Source organism: Siniperca chuatsi, linkage group LG20, assembly GCF_020085105.1.
Source record: "Siniperca chuatsi isolate FFG_IHB_CAS linkage group LG20, ASM2008510v1, whole genome shotgun sequence".
NCBI classification, from domain to species: Eukaryota; Metazoa; Chordata; class Actinopteri; order Centrarchiformes; family Sinipercidae; genus Siniperca; species Siniperca chuatsi.
In genome coordinates, this window is record NC_058061.1 from 9,654,541 (window position 1) to 9,676,511 (window position 21,971).

The window sequence follows — 21,971 nt, forward strand, 5'->3', positions numbered from 1 at the left end:
CAAGATGAAACCTTTGTTGGTGTCTAATTTGTCTTAGTTGTGGTTAAAGACCAAATATGAAAAAAACTTTAAACATATCAAGCGTTACAAAAATATATGTTCCACAAAACACCACAAACCTTTCAGTGTGAAACATTTTGCTACAAACGCACACTAACAAACACCCACACACTCAAACAGGACTGAGAATATGAGGCTATCAGAGCACTGCACATTACATTGACTGGTGGAGGTCTTCACTGTTTAAGTGGAGCTGCCTGCTGAGGTTTTCCTCCCCGGCAGCAGGCCTATAAGAGTGGTAAGTGGCGGTGATGAGACACTGTCCCCTGTGCCTCTTTCAGCTGCCATTCCCTTTAAATTGAAACAGAGTCCTGCAAATAAATGCCACATTCTGAGCAGGGAGAACGTTTGAAAGTTGAATTTCATAAAAGCACCCGTTGGGGAATTGGCCCCGGCACAGTGTGCTTTATTCGCTCTGCTTTTTGTTATTTATATGATGAAGGAATAGGGCTACGTCAGGGTCATTCAGTGTTCATTTATCTTTTAATGTTGTGTTGTGAGGCAAGCTACTATAGCCAGGTTGCCTATAGCGACGGATTCTGCAACATGACTCCCCTCCTATGGCTCTGAATATTACAGACAATCTTATTCTGATGCTTTTGGTATCAATATGCATTAGTTTTATCCCCTGTTCATTAGCTTTAAATGGTATCTCTCTTTAAGATTAATTGAAGCTGAGATAAAAGAAGATGGCTCCCAAGAGTGGTCCTCTGTTTGTTATTCGTGTTGGCCTGAAAACGGCAACAGTAAATCCTCTAAGTTGTTGTTAAGCTGGCTGTATTACCATATGTGTGCCATTTCCATGGAGTGACAGACCCCCCTGGATCAAATGGGGACTATTGATCCTGCAGCACTCCATTTCAAGTTAATTGTGCTTGAAATGAGGTGCACACACTCAAGCATACCTGCATTGGGAAGGCTTTATTTATTTATATTTGTCAGGGAACCCGTGTCAGATCAACAGAAAATATTCAATTCACGTCTCATTCAATTTTGCTCAAAAAAACAGTTGTGCTGAAGTATGCTCTGAATGTGTTTGAACCAGATTGAAATAGACTTTGATCCTCAGTAAAGCCAGTGCTACATGAGACTACAGGCTACAAAGGAACATGTATAGGCAATATGATGCAGGGGACTGACTGAAATTATACCAGTAGAGCAATGATTTACCTCATCAGCAGAAAAACCCTCATCAGATTCTGACAGGGCTTCCCAGCTCTTTCCCCAGCTGGAGACATAAGTAACCCTGGCTGAAATATTTCAGGAGGGGGTCAGGTGAAATCTGGCCTCTCCCTGACCCCTATTCCCTCCGACACTAACAAAGTAGGCTCTAAGGTAACCAGGCATGAAGAGCCTGGCAGAACCAAAGAGGCTGGAAGCGCCTGAGTTGCTCAGCAGACGTCCCTCTCAGCCTTCAGCATGATCATGTGCCAGATTATGACTTTGAATACACACCGCAGCCTACAAATCATTTATCTTCCCTGCAGTAGGTGAGCTGAAAGTGGTGAATCTGAAAAAGAGGCACAGGAGATTAAATTTTTCAAACACAATCCAAATGGAAACAGATCAAATCTCACCTTAAACATATTCTCATGATGCATTATATAACCTCACAAAAAAGCTCGATGCCCTACAATGTAAAACACAGAAAATTCTGTAATAAAATAATATACTGGTAGGATAAACTTACTGAGGTGAAATGAAATGTAGTGATTGACTGATCATTGACAGTTTAAGTTAGCTGTGAGTACAATTCCATATTTTCTACAGCACAGGCAGCCCCACTGTCAGTGACTGGCAGTGAACGACAGTGAAAATCACTGCTCCCTCCACCGGCCCTGGGGCCACTGCGCAGGGAAAAAGGCCAGCACAGCACCATTTATAGGACAAACCCCTCCCTTAGTTTGTTTATAAGCCTTTTCTTTTATAATAGTATATATAAATAAGTGAAACTGTGTAATGGATCGCATTAAACAGGCAGGCATATTGAGACAGGATTTAATTTGCATGCCAGATTAGCTTGCTATTGGTTGGGGTAGCGCCGTAGGGCAGCCTATTCATTAATAGGATCTAGTCTCTTCAAATCCATTAAGTCAATTGAACCCATACATAATCTGATTTCAGAGGCAGCATGTAAATGTTGTACTGGTACGCCTGTTCTAGGACAGGCCTTTGCACTCCCTTAAGTGAAGCGGTGTAGTGGTATTTGTGGAAGTGAGGGAGTGCATAAGCCCCCCTCAAAAGAAGCAAAAAAATAGTAAGAAAATGTACATATAAAATCAGTTAACACAATTTATTATGTTGTTAGGCCTACCACCATCCCTTCATCTGTAGTTTTAAAACAATATTTGGACTAACCCTATAACTATACCCCAAACAATTATTTTTATTCAAACACAACAAAACAGATGTAACAGCAGGAAAAGCACAGGTGTAAATGATAAAATTAATGATGACTGAATTCCATTTAGCGGCTCTAGTTTCAGGGTCCTGGATTGTGCATCGCTGTCACACTGTTATGGCTTACTGGGACACTTGAATACAACAGAGTTAATGTTATTAGTAATTAGTAGATTTTTAAGTGATGATAGCACCTTTTATTATTTATTGTTTTTAAAAGTCTTTTAAAAATCCCTGTGAAAATGGGGCAGTCTATGCATTGCTTTCAGCCCATTCATTCTGTGCCCACAGGTTGGATCCTGGGGTGGCATGCATTTGGTGTCTGCCACACCCACCATATACTACCTGCCCAACAAAAAAATGAAGACAGACACAGTTAGCGACTAGCTGGTGAACATAGTGGAGCACTTAGCTGCTACAGAGCCAGATGTTTCCCCTCAGGAGTTGGTGGAAATCAAAACAGAGTTAAAAGGAGAGTGAATATTTGACTTACATTTGTCGAATGGCCAAAAACACAACACCAAATGAATTCTAATGTTGCTGGATGTGCTGGATGTGTAAATAATCAATTGTTTGCTAACACGTTCACCATGACGTATGTCAACTTTGTGTTTACAGCTTGTTGCTCTGCTCCCAAGTGGCCAAAAAAATCCATTGCAAGTTTAAAGATACATTATGGCACTATAACAACTTTTTGGAATTTAGGGACTGCATACAAAATTTGGGGATTATATGTACATAACAAATATTGTTTGTGGCATACCAAATGTTTGGATTTGGGGGTGCTAGAATAAAATCAGTTAGTTCATAGATTGTACAGTAGTTGGTTGTTACTGTACATGCAAGAAGGCTTGAGCTGGCCGCACTCCAGGAACAAAGCTAAAATAACCACATTAAGGATCACAATGTGCCTAATACTTACTTACATATAGAATACTCAAAATTATTATGTTTATAGGCTCTGGTATAGAATTATGAAGTCACAAGGCAAACAAAACTGGTAAACATCTTAAACTCCACATCCACATATCATCAGAGGTAGTGACTCAAAGCCATGTTAACAAACTCACGGGTGATGCAGACGGGTCAAGATGACCTAAATCCTTGTTTGTGAAGCTGGCTAGTCAGAGCTGAGGACGGGAACACTGCTGGAGGCGCTCAGAAGACAAGGCCCGACATAGTCCAGGTCATGCCTGAGCAACCAGACTAGCCCCAGATTTACACATTGTACACACCCCTACACACAGCATCTGGGCCAACAGGGAGCCACACATACAACTAGCTCACAGATACACACACATGCACACTGTAGATGTGAGAGAAGACTGGGACTCACCATGGGGAAATCTATAGAGTTTATAATTGGGGGAGGAAGGAAGAAGAGAACCACAACAAATCTACACAAGGGTGCATGAGGCTAAATAGATCTGAATGTCTAAAAGGAGACTCAATAAGTGGGACAATTTCAGGAGAAGAGGCACGATAAATATATTTGGAGCAGTGCTATCCATGCAAACAGCCAAAGATCTAACTAGCCAACATACTCAATTTAAATATTATAATTTTCCAGGTGCTCCAGTAAGTTTTTGTTTGTTTGTTTGTTTGTTTGTTTTGTTTTCGCATTTATTCTCAAGTATCTGTTTTTCCATTTTGGTAAAGGAAGTAGTTTCTTCTTTCACTTACAACATCCAGATTTATGTTTGATGGCATACACATATAGAAGAAATCTATAAAGCTGTAATTGGTTGGTTATATGTAAATACGGCAAAGTTTTAAATAAAGAATCACAGTAGGAGGCAGTTAACTACACCACACCTGAAGACTCAAAGACTTCATTTACAGTCCTTTAACTGTACCACAGTGATTTCTATGTCAGAGGATTTGTCACCTCTGCTGTGAGATCTTCCTGCCTTTCAAAACACACAATGGGGGGAAAATTAAATCCCTGGAGGAGGATTTAGACACTTATATAACTCCCCAATTATAAAGTTTTTTTTTCTTCAAGAAGCCTCAGTGCCCTCCCTTCTGTTTATATGACTCACAAATATCTAATACTGAACTGTGTATAATGCCAGTATGCCCACATGACTGCAGAAAAGGCTCTTTTGCTTTCTGCCCGAGTGAGTCAGGCATAATGGGAGGCTTGAAAAGCTGCGAGCTTAAACCAGCGCGGTCTTGACAAAGCCTTGGTGGCTTGCTGGGAGACTGTGCATCCTAGGAAGTTGCCAAAAAACTAATTTTCAAGAGCACTCAGCATGGTCTTAAAACTATCTAATGGAACCACACCCAGACTGGACGTTAAATACCTCACTCCTGCATGGGCAATTTGCTGACAATGATGAAGGAAATTGCCGTGTAGGCTACTATAACCACCATTAACATTTAAGAGAAAATTAGAAAGAATATTAAAATATATAAAATATTAGAAATAGCAAATAACTGCACATTTTAATGAATGAGAAAACTGAAGATTCAACACTTTGTCATATTGACCTGCAAAGAATTTGTTGTTGTTTTGTGTGATCATAAGAAAATGTATTATGAAATAACATAACATGTGAAACATGCATCCCAGAGATATAAAACATTCAACAACAACCAATAGGAGCAACCAATAATAAAAAGGCACATACCTAAGATACACTATATGGCCAAAAGTATGTAGACACCTCAACATTACACCCATATGTGATTGATGAACTAATTCCCAAACTATGGGCAATAATATGCTGCTATAACAGCCTCCATTCTCCCACAAGATTTTGGAACCTCGCTGCAGGGATTTTCTCCCATTCAGCCACAAGAGCATTAGTGAGGTCAGAAACTGATGTTTTGGTGATAAGGCCTGGCTCGCATTCCAGTTCATCCCAAAGGTGCTGGATGAAGTTGAGGTCAGAGCTCTGTGCAGGCCAGTCAAGTTCTTCCACACCAGGGCTGCAACTAACGATTATTTTCATTGTGGATTAGTATGACTGAAACTTTAATTAATGACTGAAACGATCAATTGATTGTCTTAGTGAAGGGATGAGCTGTGAGCAGTTCAACCGAAGAGTGATTTTCTCCTTCTAAGATTGTTTCATTTGAATGATTTTTTTAGAGGTCTGAAGTGCTGAAAATATCCTGTATTTCACACAAAAAAGTCAAAATAAAGTGTTTTTGTGTGTCAAAAATGTTTTACTGCTTCCTGAAGACCTCTAGATATGTGTCCACATACTTTAGCCCATATAATGTACTACTCATATCTTATCTAATGGAACCACGCTCAGACAGGAAGTTATACATAGGCCACTATAACATCATTTACATCATTTCACAGATCATTTACAACCATCAAGTATGTATCAATACTTTATTGGTATAACTTGACAGTAGCTAGGAATTTGCTTTGGTGTGATCTAAAGAAAATACCAAACATTTTATGAAGTACATACAACCCAGAGATACAATACAGTCAACAATCAGCAGAAACAAGTATTTGTAACAATGCATATACCTCACATATTGTAGGTCCCATATCCTATCCAATGGAACCACACCTAAACTGGACGTTAAACCTTACTCCTGCATCTGATTTGCTGACAATAATGAAAGAAATTACAACATAGACCACTATAACCAATAGCAAAAATAAAAACAAATAACACAAATAACTGTCTCAAAACTAGAACAAAAATGTAAATTACAACACAGAACATTTACAACACTTGATAGATTGTTGAGGTGTGATTATAAGAAATGACATATCTTCAAACTTATGAAACACACATCCTGGAGACATAAAACGTTCAACAATTAACAGGAGCAAACATTCATAACTAATATACTTGCACACCCTATACGTTTGTTCTCTACAGTCTAAGCTAGAAATAATTGCTGATACAGATAAGAGTAGCTTGTAAAAAGAATGCCTGGTATTTGCCTTTAGTTCTCTTACAAGACATATTTTATGATAAACCACAAAGTCATCGAGAGGTCCCAGTCCCCTCTGATCCCCCTACCTGCCAGCCTCAAACCTCCCCCTCCAATCTACTTATATTTCAACCCACCTTGATGTACCTGTTTACTTGTGTGTGGGTGGTCCGGCTGGTACTAAAATAAATTCCCTTCCCCCCACACTGGCAGAGCCAGGCGTAGGGTATACCTGTTTATCCGATTTCAGGAAACGGCTAAAGCTGCTCGCTTGTTTTGTAGTTTACGTCCTTGGTATGAAAGAGGTAGAAAAGGATCGAGGGTGGGCACATGGGAGGAGGGGATCATTCAGCAAAACAGTCCCCTGGCCAGGCCTCAGGACCACCTAACCTGTGGCTTCTATTCTTGACCCCATAATGTGTGTGTGGGAGGGGGGATATTACCTTTTCGCCGACAGTGCTTCCCCATATTCCCTGACCCCACAGAGACATTACAGTGGGCAAATATAAAGCAGGGTTTCATGAAGCCTGAGCTTATCTGCGCTCTGAAAGTATGTGAGACATGCCTGAGAACAAAAGGCCGTCTCTCAGCCTGGGAGCAGGCCAAGGGGATCTCTTTCAGCAGCCACAGATTGCTCTGTGTTTTCTTAATTGACAGACCCCGGCCACATTTGATAGAAATGACATGCAGCTGGCAGGGCGCCCCGGCCTTCCAGGTAGACCACCTTTCAGCAGGAAAATTGTTCTCAATCTAGTTCATAAAGAAAGTTCGATGGCGGTCTCTCAGTCTGCGTCATAAACATATTGTGCTGTGGTGGGTTCAGCTCACTGGATTACACCTGCGTGGGAAAAGTTAGTTATTTCAGAGTGTGGGGTCCGCTTTCCTCATCTACACCTACTGATGGGCTTGGTGGCAATTAATTCCCAAAAACAACTTGAAAAATGTCAAAAAGCAACATCTATTAGTCTACAGAACCAATTTTTTTGGTAATAAATGTTCTAATTATCAAGTCAAACACCCACATTTAACAATGGGTGCTTATTATTATTCTATATTTAACTAATTCTATTTAACTCTGACCTGTTTCAACTGTATACACATATATGTATATCATTCTGTATATACTTTTTATTGGTTTCTGTCCACACTGTACATATTATAGTTACATTACTGATAGCTGCATTCATTCATACTGTACATTATATATTACATTGTTTATTTTGTAGCACTAATCCTACTGTAACTGCCCCATCTTTTTATTGTTCATCCTGTACAATTGTTTTTCTCTATATATTTCTACATGCACATTTGTTACTGTTTGCACTATCTGGGTAGATGCTAAACTGCATTTCGTTGTACTGATACTTACTATGTGCAATTACAATAAAGTTGAGTCTAATCTTATTGCTGGATTATAGTGGGTAGGTGAGGCTACATAAAGCTATATGTTCCCCTTTTCCCAGTCTGAGGAAAGCATGTCCTCAGCTGGCCAGACACAGTAGTGCAGCCTTTTCTCTTTTTTTTTAAATAGTCCTGTCAATCAATCTTGAAATCTGTAACCTTACTGTATATGTATTTACACATCTATGCCCAAAAGTGTATCTCCAATCAAATTCAAAGTTATTTTATTGAAAAATGAAGGGTAATAAGTTCTTGTTGTGCCACAGACTGAACATGCTTAAATGTAGTTACTTAAAAAAAACAGAAAACAAGAGCATGCAGCATCCAAACTACCCTGTGATCCAAAATGTCAAAATGTGGTCTCTCTTTGTGAATTCAAATCATTGCTGCAGAAACTCTCTTCTGGCTGTTGATGTTTTGAGATATTTTATGTTCTTGACGAGTTGGTCTGATTAAGTTATTGTTGTAGATTATATTTTTATTTATTTATTTATCTGTTTTTGACAGCTTGGGTTGTCAAAATGTGCCATTTAGGGTGAAATCTTTTATCTGATTTTGATTTTTATTAGAATCTGCATGTGTTTATAATCTCATTAATTTATTGTTCTTATTAGTCTTATTTGTTTCTTTTTAATGGTTCAGACTGCTTTTAAGGTTCCACTTTAGGTTGTTTCTAGCATGTGATCAGTTATGATTCTTTATCTGCATTTTTCTGATCTTGTGGAATATTTTGTGATTTTTATCTGTCTTGCGTTGTTTGTCTGTAACTCACTGTTATTGCTGCCTAACTTGCACATCCCACATGTATGTGCTGTAATAATCGCAGCAGGACTGGAATGAGGTACCAGGCACCAACTGAATGAGGATCACACCAATCTCAAACTTGATTCTTTCATTCCCTTTGAGGAGTTTTTTTTTTTTATGACTCTGGTAATTTATTGTATTAATTGTTGGTTGTCTGACTTAATATTTGTATAACTGTGGTCATCTTTTATTCGAGGCAGGTTGTGTGGTTGAGGGAAGGTCTGACTGTAAATGTCTTTGTTTGTTCTTAAATCTCTCTTGAAAAAGAAATCTTGATCTTAATAAAACTACCGGATTTAGAAAACATGATGATACTATTCCATTAGAATCTTAATAAGCCCAGTTTTATGCATTTGTGTCTATAGATACATTCACCTCTTCAGTACTGAAAAATGCAAATGAACCTCAGTGATGTGCCAGTAATGACTAACAACAACATAAGCTGCCAAAATGACTTTGTCACGGCACATACTATCAAAATCTCTTGTGTGCATTTAGATGCTGGGCATCCCAAAGGCCCGAACTCCACAGAGAATAAAAAGGCACCATATGGCATCCATGTCTCAAGCCCCCGTGATCCACCCAGGCTGATTTCCCATCCGGTGTAGGAAAAAGGATTTCAGGGTGCCAAACAGTGTTGGTCCCCTGTGGATATTAGCAGGCCATGGAAGATAAGAAACTAGCCATCCTAGACAGCCAGTTCCATCAGCAGATAAGAGCAGAAAAGGCCCCTCAGCAACACCTGAACCTCCACTGATCCACTTCAGGCCTGATGCGAGCATGCAGCATTCATCAAGACAATATGTTTGTAATTTTGGTTTGTACCATACCTCAACAAACTGTCATTCTTTATAAATAGCAATAATTATGTCTCAATATCTTGAATAGTGTTTGAATTTATTTTGGAATAGAAATGATCAATTAATTGTTTATTAAAAAAAAAGAATTCACCTTTCTACTCTGGGGGGTCAACATAAAATATCACTTATACATACTATCTTTGCACTGAGCCTCAGTTCAGACTTACATTTATTCCAAAGGTTGCCATCCCATACTGTATCCTCACTTATAAATAAAACAAGACAAGCTTTATAATCAGGCTTGAATTCAAAAGTTGAAATGTTGTCTACTGTTAGGCTGCAACACTTAAGTTTAAAAAAACACTGTAACCTGTGAGAAGTGCCAAATTTGACACTGTGACATTTGGAAGATTATGTTTTGTTGCCGGTAACTTATTGCCTTGTCTATAAGGCATTGTTTTCGGTGTCAGCAATAGGCATCAGTGTGCTTTCCCTTTATTGAATGTTCACAAATACCAGGAAAATGTCTCTTGTGTCAACTATACCAGTGTTAGTGTGTGTAGAGACAGCAACTCAGAAAACTCGGCAAATGTCAGCAAAAACTGAATTTTTACATTTATTTTAGAGCAGATAATAAGCACCAGTCAAAACCTAATTGGTGTACTGCTTCAACATACTTTTACCTACAAACTTTATTCAAACTGAATTCTCATATCATTCATAATTTTTGAAATATTCAACGCTTTGTCTGCATTTTTTCCCCATTGAAATTAATGGACAGAATGTTCAAAGTTTGGACGTTTCAACTTCTCTTAAACCTCTTCATACTCATTCATACTTTCAACGACAAGGTTCATTCAACTTTAAACAAGTCTCCACCCGTTGTACTTACTTTGTACGTATTAGTCCAGCTTTTTCATAGCTTTTATAGTGTTTCCGTAATCACAGTTGAAGATATATGCTCTTTTCTGACCTCTTCTGATTTTTACATTGTTTTATAAACATTGCGCTGAATGTTCAGACGTAGAGTGAGTGATATCATCACACAGACTTCAGCTCCTCAGCTTCACAGGAGATTCAATTGTCTCATTAACTTAAATGACACTTTAACTGCCTTCATTACTTACATTTTAACTGACATTTCGACTCATCTCTTTCTCTTCAATTGGCATTTCCATTGTAACTGCTATTTCAACTACTTTCAGTATTTGCATTCCAATTGCCACTTCAACTGGAACTTAAAATGTTTGAGTGTTTCAACTATTTCAAAATGTTTCAACTGCACAGTTTCAGCAGCGAGCACAGGTCAATTTTCTTTAGCCTTTTCTAGTATAATTTCAAAATGCTTTTTGGAAGCAACAACACACTCCTTAATCTTCTGTGATCTGAAACTCTATACTCCAAGGACTCTGACTCTAAAATACTAATACTAAAAAGGACACAGATATGAAAACTTAAGGTCATCTGATAACAACTGAATAAGCCATGAAACAATGGATTACACAGAGAAAATATCAGCAATGAGATTATGCAACAAATCATCAGGTTGGGACAAAAAAAACCTACACTGAAAAGAGAATTTTTCTCTCATATGTCAGGCCTGAGCTGAATGAACAAAGCCCACTCTCCTTGCTAGCTCACTGACATGCTCCAGATTATTTTATGATGGGGATTCACAACCAGATGAAACTCTTCTTGTGCTCAGTACTGCCTGGTGGAGCTCCTGTCACTTTGTGCCATGCTGATCCTCTCTCCCAGCTGCCTTTCTGCACATGGAACCTTTTTTGTTCAGAGGCCCAGTGAAGGCAGAGGAGGGAATTTTTAGGCAAAAGATGGGTCACAACTTCCCTCCCCTGCTCTACAGATGCTGGTGGGTTAATGAAGTAACAACAAATTGGGCCGCAGGCTAATTTGGAGTGGCATTTCCTGGCCCCTCTTGGCCCATAGAGATGTGTTTCATTTTCTCTTATCAGTGATTCAGTCATGTGTATTTACGCATGGACGCCTCTGTCTCCCCCAATCCCTGTGCTAATGGAAACTTCGTTAATGTCATTAATCTACGGGCCCAGACATGCACTAAACACATATTTTGCTGTTTGTTCTCCATTTGTCAAATAATACTAAGAGCTTCCTTTATGTCAGAGTTTCTAGACAGTGAAGCAACACAGAAGAAATGAGACAGAGGAGGCAACTATTGTCAGACACTTTGGTGATATTCTGGTTTCGATTTTTTGGACAGTTAATTTATCTAATTATGGCTTCAAACATGTAGACTATATCCCACTACAAATATCATATATCACTACATTCCATAGATATCCACAGACATTGATGGTCTATAACTTAAGTAAGGAGCACAAAGTAAGCCTCTAACCACTGTGCAGTGAATTTAGAGTTGTATTTCTTTGTCTTAAATCAGATCTTAATCTCCCTACAAAGTAAATGATGAGACAACCTCTAGCATCTTTCAGTGTCCACTAAGCATAACAAGATGTGATCTGTGATTATGGCAGACCGCTGAACTCTGATCTCTGCTGGCTGGAGGACACAAGTTCAACACAGTTACTCACAATTTAGCAGCCCAGATTGCAAAATGCAAAATGCTCCTGCCAGGACGAATCCTCATCATGCTGATAGTTTACATACTCTCTGTTAGGTGAATCAGTCTGTTTATATCGCAGGCAAATTTAGCATAGCTAAAAAATACCTCTGGGTGCTCAGAATTGGGCTGAACTCAAGCCTGGGTGACAGAAGACTTGAGGTCAGAGCAGGGGACTGTCAAGAGGAAGGTCACCTCTTCAACAGCAGGACTATAGGCTGAGAAAGTGGAGGAATGCAAGGAGTAACAAACTTATAAAGACCATGAGTTGAATCGTCTAGTTTCTGGTGGGATTAATTGATCAGGGATTGCCAGAACGCAAATTTAAGTGCTCAAAGATGCTTCACTACTAATATTTGCCATTGAACAAGGTATTTAACACCCACAGCTCCAGCTATGCTTCCTCTATAGACAATATTAAAGTGATTCCCAAACAGGGGGTACTTCTGTAGTTACCAGAGTGTACATGGAAAGATAGTGGAGTAGCTCAGCTAATTTGAAAATATAGAAATTCTGATTTGACAAAAAAAAACATATAATAATTCCCAGAGCCTAAGAAGACATCTTCAAATTGTTTGTTTTGTACAATCAACAGTCCCAAACCAAACTATATTCAATTAACAAAGACTTATAACAAAGAAAAACAGCAAATCCTCACATTTGAGAAGCTGGAACCAATCAATGTTTGACATTTTTGCTCGACAAACTAAATGATAAATCAATTTACAAAATTGCTGTCAATTAATTTGCTGTTGACCAACTAATCAATTAATCAACTTACTGTTTTAGCACTATAGCAAAGGGAGACTGCCACCCAACAATACTGCCACAAAAAGGACAGGAGAGGTTTAGTAAATATTGTCATTCTCATATTTTTAGTGGAAATCTGTAAATTCTCTTGATCGAATGTTGATGGCATGAGAACAAATTTACAAAATCACCCTCGAAAGCATAACTTTTTCTTCCCAAATAAGAACTGGGCCAAAATAGTCTTCACTCAAGCAGTGAATAGTTGTGAGTCACACTGGCCATGATGTTCTATTCATTCAAAGCAAATGGCAAAAATGTCTTAATGAAGAGATAAACTATGTGAGTAACTAGCGGGGCCGGAGCTAGCTGACCTTGTGTTTCCTGTCCAGTCTGTGGTTAGGAGCACAGTAATTAGGAAGATGCTAATGGGTCTGACAGTTATGAATCCTAGGAAAGCTTCAAATGTCGCTTCAATTAGACGGCATTCTGAAGACGTCTTGTGTGGTATCGTCATTCAAAACTGTGCTTGGCCTGAATCTCTACATAATAGTCTTTTTTCATTAAAGCCTCACATCATGACACACATAAGAACCCTAAAGAGGTAGTTTGTTCATCAGCACCTTCCACAAGTTCATCAACACCTTCAAAATCTTTCCAAGTTGAGCCCCTCACAGTTTAGTTCACCAGATTCTAAACATACATGTTTATTCATGCTGATTTTAAAATCCAACATTATTTCTTGCTTGGTTGATTGACATTTTGATGGCCACGCTCACAAAGCCACTTTAATGTTGTCATTAGTTATGCTTCTCTGGTGGCCAAAAGATGGATCCCTAAGTCGCAGGATCCAATAAGGTTGTATATGAATGGTTGGAGGAGATAAACTACATCAAATAAATGAAAGAAAGACTCATTCACTGATGGAAGACGGGAGGAAAAGTCTGTTAATTAAAAATATGAAAATGAACAAAATCTCTGACACAGTTTTGAGCCCATCTGAACAGCTACAGTAATTCTCTCTCCACCTTATATGAACTTCATTTAATTAACAGGAAGCTGACAAGTAGCCTAAACCGATTTATTTATTATTTTCTCTGTTTTTTGCACATGCTTAAGATGAAAATACCATTTTGCATTCAGATAAATAACCAACAATTGATAATTTGATCATTCTTACTTCGTTATTCAGTTGGTTAATGTTACGTGAAAATAACTCCCAATTATATTTATTTCTCTTGGTTTTCCTGACTAAAATATGGCCTTATTTACAGGTTGCCTGAAGTAAAATTGACATTCAAGTCTCTTGTTTGACTGTGATGCTTTGTGACAGAAGACAAATGGCAGTTGACCTGTGACTATAAGGTCAACAGCTATTTAAAAGTAGAAGAAAAACACTTAAGAAACATCATATTATCATAAGGTTAATGGGAAAAAAGGCCAAAATATATTTTTTACAAACACAATAAATGTAATTTACCTAAATTATTTTTTTTATTTATAGAAAACAATGCATTTGGGTATGTTTAATGAGATTCAAAGAGCAGTGACAGCTATATTGACATTTATTTTAGATGGTTTATCAAGTTGCCCACTTTCTTATACAGCCAACCAATTAAAATAGAAACTGTTGCTATTATTTTGTTTACCACTGACACAAAACTACTGATGATTTATCTGAGAATACATCTATGACACACAAAAAATAAATATTGAGAAAGAAAGAAACAAATATCAGTAAATGTGTCCCTGCAGATTCTTTAATCCACCTCAATAACAAGATGATTGATCAGAATTGTTGTGGCTACTAACAACTTGGACATGTCTGTTGTAAATGTCTGCTCTTCTGTCATTCCTGTCAATGTCAGAGAAGAAATGTGTCTCTTCTGAAATTAAATAAAAATTTCAAAGAAAAGGGGGCAAACAAATTTGTAAGAATGAAAGTCATTCCTGATTATGCCAGTATGGAAGTGGAATTAACTTGTCTTTTCAGCTTCCTTCTGCCCTAAGACGAACACATATGACTGAGAGTCAGACAGACCAACTCAGAGTATAGTATCTGATGAGAATATGACAGCCTTAATAGGTCTTTTTCACAGAGGACATTTTGACATTTCACAGTAGGAAAACCACAGGTTTGAATAATAAAATGAATGATAGCTGAATTCCATTTAGCTGCTTCAGTTTCAGGGTCCTGGTATTGTGCATGCTGGCTCACTGTAACGCTGACATGACTTAGGGACTGTATGGAAATTATTAAGGGTGGAGGGCGGGTCAGAAAAAAAGGAGGGTTTTTTTTTACTTTTTTCATCCCAGATTATGACGGACAGTTAGACATAATCTGATCTAATTGATATTCATTTGTATTATTTGGAATTAGGGATGGGGCGAAAAAATTGCAGTGCTCAAGTCCTTCTAGCAGGCACAAAGCTGCCACCTGGACCCAGTTTACTCATTGGTAAAGGTGTAGTCTGTCATGTCTCTCGTCCAAGTCACAGCAAGAATTTATGATCCTATAATCACCTAATCTGACACAGTGACCATCTTAACAGACAAAAATATTGTCTAGTCTGAACCTGGCATTATGTGAACCAGCTGCCACAACACACATGAATGAAACTCATGAGCCTCTGAACAACATCAGTAAGTTACTCTGTCAGAAAGGACTTTGAAAGCAGCCAGAGATTAAATTTAGATATTTTCTTTGTTTCAGTATATTACATGCTGCCAGGGGCTAAAACTGCATACTGAATAAAATGGACCACCTTCACTGTTGTGCCTAGGCATAAAATGATCAGTTGCTATTGATCAATAATTTAGACAAGTGCTAGATTATTGACAGGAAGACAAAATATGTTAGGCCAGCTATGTTTGAGAAATCCCCCTATACACTCAATCACTGGAACAGAAATTGCTCCATGGTATATGATAACGCAGGGATGTGTCCCCCCCCCGCCGCAGATCAATGCTAATTGAGGTCCTACATGATGAATGTAGTCGGAAACGTTTTTAACCCAATGACTGCTGAGCAGCAACAAGGACGGGCCACTGAACACTGAATATGTTATTATACAAATTATTATACAGATGAGAGACTGAGAAGTTTTTTATTTCAGTAAGTGTGTCTTACAGTAAATTGAAATTCCCTTTCCATGCATTATGATGGGCAAGTAGTATTTATTTTATTGTATCTTGCTTGTTCTTGCTTAAAATGGGTAAATATGGGCATCTACTGCATGATATGCAGCATGAGATGCTTTATAAATTGAAATTTCAAGATTTACTTTATAACTAATGACACTGTGATGTCTCCTCTGAGGCACAGCGGTACAATGTGATGATCAGCTCAGCTAACAGAAGGATGCTGGTCGATCCCTGAAGCCCTCCAAACACAACTCTCTGTTGGTGCAAATTCAGCTTGTGGACAGCACGCAGCAGATGGGGTAAACCATGCCATCATGTGGAAAATAGACCTGTTGTGTTGTCACAGAGACAAGTTACAATATAGTCTGCCAATCCGATCACCAGAGGAAACTGTACGAAGGATTTTTAACACGTAGCTGTAGCAACAAGGGGAAGCATTAATTCTTATTGTGCATTCACTGCATCAAGTTTGAACTAGATCATAAAGCTGATGTTCTTTTTCACAATCTGCCTAAGCACACAAACATTAGACTTGTTCTCTAAATCTTAGAGAAAGAGATTCTTGGAATTTATATATACACATGACCCTGTATGATGACATATTTAATATTGTAGACTATCACTATAGCTCCTGAACTCATGCAGCCTCTCAAACAACAGAATTAAAACAGACAAATATCCTGACTCATTGCTGCCACCTTGTGTCAGTTTGAGTCATAAAACAATGAGCAATTGAAGAGGTGAAGAACATATTCAACACTTGTTTGGACAAAGTAACGTCCAATTGCATTAAAAGAAACCCAAATATCCTAAAAGTAAGGATGCACCGTCACCCATACTAATCTTAATAAACAGATCAGATATTGGCCTTGACATAACCAATCCACATTAAATAAAGTTTCTTCATCAATGTCATTATAAAATTCAGTGTTTTTGCTATTAGTTACATTAGTTCAGTAAAGTTTTCTAGCACCACAGAAATCTCTGCCTTCATGTTATCTTATATAAAAACTATTCCAATAACATCTACACAGTGAGGTACACACATTTTAAATTTGGAAAAAAAGAGTGCTGGTATCAGATCAGTACTTTCAGACACCCTAAATTGAGGTATTGGAATCGGTATTAGGTTAGAAAAAGTAAGATTGTGCATCCTTACGTCACAGTTGATTACATCACAGCAGATTTATGCCCCTTTATTGCGGTGGAAAAGTGACAACAGCCATTTCTGATGGTAGTGAATTTTACAATTTAATATTTCTTATATAATTCATATATTGTATTACTGGGCAACAGCATTTCAACACAGGTATGTTTTTACCAAATTCATTTCAAGGGTTTAATGGGAAACCATCATAATAAATTCCAATACTTATTTCAAACAAATACTAGGCTATACATGTATGCATTTATTAACAATATAGATTTAAGGGCTGCTTCACCCACGTCACAAAAAATACATAAAAACATTTTCCCACTAAACTCTGGTGGCCATGCAGATAGTTTTGGTGCAACAACTACTATAAGCAACAAAGCAGGTCAACAGTTTTCATTGGGAAGCAGTTAAAAACAGTTGACAGTGAGGTCTGTGGATTATCCTGAGGAGCCAGGACATTGTTTCTGGAAGACACATGGTCAGCACCACAAACAAAATTGCATTTAGCTTCATTGTATTGTGGTGGCAGCATAAGTCTCAGTAGTGAAGATAATAAAACCTGCACAAATAAAACCAATCGCTAGACAAAACTAGTGGTAAGTGAGAAAATTGCTTTTGTGTGATTTGGGTGAATTGATCCTTTAAACTGGCACATACATGCAAAATTAAAATGTTTAATTAAACTCAAACATTGTTTAATGTTTCTAAATGAAACATAAAATACATTTTTCTTAAAATGTCATATACACAAAGTAAAATATGTACTTTGTTTTAAAAACCAACAAACAATGTACTTTGGTGAGAATGACTTTTCTATAAAGCCACATTATTACAACACTGAATGATAAACACATTGTACGGTGACATCATTTGAACATGAGGCAGCAATTCTTACAAGTACATGGCTTTCTTCAGTCATTTGCACATGTAGACTTATTTTCAGTTCTATCTTAAATATGCATCTTTGATCACATTCCAGAGAGGTTTTTTTTATCCACATTATTTTGCCGAACAAACTTGAGTGCAAAACATCCATGTCTTCTTGGATTGTCTTGAGGTTTCTTAGAGCAACTTGCGTGTCTGTGTGATGCAGTTGAGAGTGCTTTGATAAAGACACCTGTAACAAAGGAAGGCACCATTATCTGCTGCAAATAGACTAGTAATAAATTCAGTGTGGTTGAGTTCTAGCCCTGTTTGGATATTTGACAGATAGTTTTGAATATAAACATGTCAGAAGCTCATACAGTAGATATACTGCTCACATTACCTACCTGTGTGCTATTGTTGGACAGATAGATGGCCCTTTGGCTATATCTGGAGATTGATAAAGGGAGCAAAGCCCAGCACGTCCTGAAGAAGTACCAGAGCCCTCTGTAAAGGCGGCTCAACATCTATCACTACATTGCGCTTCCGTAGCGGATCCAGGCTTGACTCTGTCACATTGTGACAGTGATTCACCTTCAGGGACTGCAGCTTCGGGCAGTACTCTGCAAGAGTCCTGTGAGCACAGCATGCAGAGGATCTTATGGATGGGTGCACAAGTGAGGTGGTGCATGTCAAAGTGTGGGCACGGATGGCACAAAGTTAGCAGGATTACACTTGAAAATAAGATATGATATACCTGATGGACTGGTTCCTGACCCGCAGGCAACCTGTCAGGTCCAGCTGCTCCAGGCCCCTGCAGTTCTTGGCCACCTCCTCCACCGACTCATCAGTGACATTGGCATTGACTGCCAACGATAGAGACCTCAACTTCAAACACTTCTTGGCCAGATAGCAGATGGCGTCGTCCTTGAGCTGGCGGCAGGCGGTGAGGTCGATCGACTGCAGCCCCCCACAGTGGTCAGCCAGGCTGCGCAAGGACAGGCTGTCCACCCACTCACAGTGCGCCAGGCCAAGGTGCTGGAGGTGCATGCAGCTCAAAGACACGGCCACCAGGGAGTGGCGGGTGAGCAAAACACACCCGCTCATGTCCACTCTCTGCAGGTGTTGGTTCTGACCGATAACTGGCAGCAGCTCCTTGTCTGTCACCCAGTCTGAACAGGTCTTAAGTGACAGGCTATGGAGAACTTTGTTGTCCTTTAACATGGAGCAAAATGCTTCCTTGGGAATGGATGGTCCAATCTGTAAATATCACAACAGAGCAGATAGCAGAATTCCTCAAGAGCTTGTGCTGCAGCCAATATTACCTCTCAATATATTTTTACAGGCCATTAAAACTTTCACTCATCAGGACTTACCGGGGACAGATCAAAAGCCCTGCAGTTGGCTAGGTACACCTGGATGAGGCTGTGGAACTGCTTGCTCACCCTCTGCAGGCTGACAAGGTGTTGAAGTGGCAAATAGCATAAAATATGTGGAACAAGAATATCCTCCCAGGGCAAGTCCAAAAGATGGCACCTGCTGAAGAAATGCAAACCTTGTTGTTTTACAGCTGAACTTTGATACTGCATGCAAAGCTAAAGCGGTTTAACGGAAACAACCATACACACAATTAAAGGCAAGAATAATGACAGTGATATTGTATTATCAATAAAGAATGTTATATCAGCCTCGTCACGGTAATATATAATTAAACCAAAGTTAGCTGCCATAAATAAATGGGAGAAACAACAACAACAACTAGCTAAGTTACATCGCTCACTGACTTTAATGTTGTTAACTGTTACTCGCAAGCTACCGCTGTTAGCTGAGAAGCTAGCCTGCCACCAAACCCAGTCGCTTTTTAAATACAAAACTCCCTTTTTAAAAGGCACTTACGTTCGCATCTTAGCTTCTTCGTCCATTCTGAGTCAGATATGTTATACAGACTTTTTAAGGACGTGTTGTTCTTCACATAGATGCCAAAATATCGTATTTTCCTTTAGCATCTTTCAAGAATTTGAGGTGTAACCCCAACCCAATGCTGCCTTCATGTACTGTCGGAAGAATTTTTATTGAGAGCGGAATTGCACATGAACTATCCAACAACGTTGTAAATTTATTAAGATTTTAAACGAGAGACAAGATTTGTTGCTCAAAGTGATAGGCCCACACATAATAACTGTTATCGTTGCTGTGTAGGCTATTTTCCCCATTGCATTGCCTTGGTAAAGCATAAAGTAGCTAAATTCTGCGGCACTGGACTTGTTCACTAAAACAACAACTACCATCAACCTTTTAGGGAGTAAATTTGTTGTCGTTCGCTCCAAAAAGTATGCTACTTAAATGTGAGAGACGTCGTATTTAGGTGACTTATGTCTAATATAATAATGGACTCAAGCGTTTACGAGGAACAACTGAACGCAGCAGTTGTACTTTTCCGGGTTTACGTCAATGAGCAAAGGCAACTTACATATTGGTTTGCAACAAGACCAGGACTATTTTTAATATTTGGCATCAGATGATTTGGTCTATCCTAGATAGAGTTCTCCTCTCAGAAGCAGAGAACCTATCTCGCTTTGTGTATCCATCTTTTTTTTGTAAATGATTCAACAGCCACAGCAGTAAATGGATTTTATTTAGATTTTATTTGGAAGAATAAATCACATAAACTTAACATAAAAGAAATTTGTACTTTCCAATAGTAAAGCAGAAGGAGGTCCTGGATTTCGTCGATGCTGTTAATACCATTAAGCTTAACGGGTTAAAAAGTGTCTTAAAAATCCTGATTCAATTTGGTATTTCATCCCAAACCACATTTTCAATAAAACTGGAGGTCTTTCTTTTCTTTTGACTTTTTTTGCAGAACATATTGCCGATCAAATTGTCAAAATGTCATCAGCAAGACAAAACTTTTCTCTGGAACAACTGCAACATAGTTATCAGAAACAAATCCTTTTTCCTTCCTAAATTGTTCCAAAGAGATATAAATCATATTCTCAATCTTTTTGATGAACTTGCTATCCTATGAACAGTTTTCTGTACACAGTTTTCCGATTCCTTTCAGATAATTTAATTATTTAACTTGTGCTATTCCAAATGGATTAATTCAACTTGTGAAAACTTCAGTTATGGTGAGAATAATATAACACAGCCCCCCCTGATGTTGGATGGAACTGAACTAACAGATATGAAGTGTAACAATAAACATATTCGCCAAACTTTTCAAAGAAAGAATAAAACTGTACCTAAAGGCAAGTTTTTCTGGAGATCTTAAATTGACAACATAGACTGGAGAAGGGCTTGGGCTTTTGCCTTATAAGTAGTATTTCAAACAAGGCTAAGGAAGTACATTTCAAAATTCTACATCAAATATTTACAGACATTGATATTTCTTATACATTTTGCAAACAGAATATAGAAACAATTTCTCCCCTATTTCTTGACTGTGAAATATCCCAAATTTGGACAGATCTAGAGTCTCACTTTTTTGAAGCTGCTAACTATTATTTGTTATTATACAGATGATGCCGTTCTTGAATATCTGATTTATTTAATTTTTCTACATGCAAAGTTTTTTATTCACACACAGAACATTTCTAAATCACTACCTAAGATCTCACCTTTTCTCCTAGAACTGAATTGTTTAGTAAACAACACAAGTAATAAGATTTTACAACATTATATAACTTTTCCCCCAGAAACCTCTCACTGAATATGTTTACATTTGTGTATATATGTACTCCTGTTTTTTATTTTTATGCCATTGTTTTTTAATATTTTCATGTTATGTTCTCCATATGTATTTGTTTCATTTACATTTAATTTGTATGTGCTGATATTGTTTACCTGAAAGTTTGTATATTGTCATTTTGTTATTTAAAAAAATGTTTAAAACAATTATAAAATAACTCTTTGAAATGAGACCTTCTATACTCTTTGTATTTGACAGCAATGGTTGGTTTCATGTTGATTTTCTTTAAATTCCTATATTGGCAAAACAACTTTAGCTGTATATGAATCAAAATAGCTAGTTACAAATTAACCTGTACAGAGATCTTATCAAACAAGTAATAATAAATAAAAAAGG

At 38.0% G+C, this 21,971-nt stretch overlaps 1 protein-coding gene across 3 annotated transcripts; it reads right to left on the reverse strand.

The window, feature by feature from the left end:
• Window positions 1-17,096: 17,096 nt before the first annotated feature.
• fbxl15 (F-box and leucine-rich repeat protein 15) lies at window positions 17,097-19,957 on the reverse strand. Of its 3 annotated transcripts, none has more exons than XM_044178051.1 (5): window positions 19,781-19,957; window positions 19,261-19,420; window positions 18,642-19,144; window positions 18,292-18,518; window positions 17,097-18,137 (listed from the first exon to the last, which is right to left on the reverse strand). In XM_044178051.1, the coding sequence occupies exons 1-4, from the start codon at window positions 19,804-19,806 to the stop codon at window positions 18,329-18,331; spliced, it is 879 nt and encodes a 292-aa protein (XP_044033986.1). In that variant the 5' UTR covers window positions 19,807-19,957; the 3' UTR covers window positions 17,097-18,137; window positions 18,292-18,328. The 3 variants fall into 3 exon arrangements, with proteins under 3 accessions (XP_044033986.1, XP_044033985.1, XP_044033984.1); XM_044178050.1 differs by having other exon boundaries at window positions 19,261-19,423; window positions 19,781-19,956; XM_044178049.1 differs by lacking the exon at window positions 19,781-19,957 and having other exon boundaries at window positions 19,261-19,488.
• Window positions 19,958-21,971: the final 2,014 nt, after the last annotated feature.

Excerpts from the sequence above, each read along its gene's own strand:
- fbxl15 (XM_044178049.1), bottom strand. The coding sequence starts at position 19,473 with ATGCAGTATCAAAGTTCAGCTGTAAAACAACAAGGTTTGCATTTCTTC. Across the intron at positions 19,145-19,260 it reads GGGCTTTTGATCTGTCCCCG|ATTGGACCATCCATTCCCAA; the intron begins GTAAGTCCTGAT and ends TGATATTTACAG. Across the intron at positions 18,519-18,641 it reads GTCAGGAACCAGTCCATCAG|GACTCTTGCAGAGTACTGCC; the intron begins GTATATCATATC and ends CTGTGCTCACAG.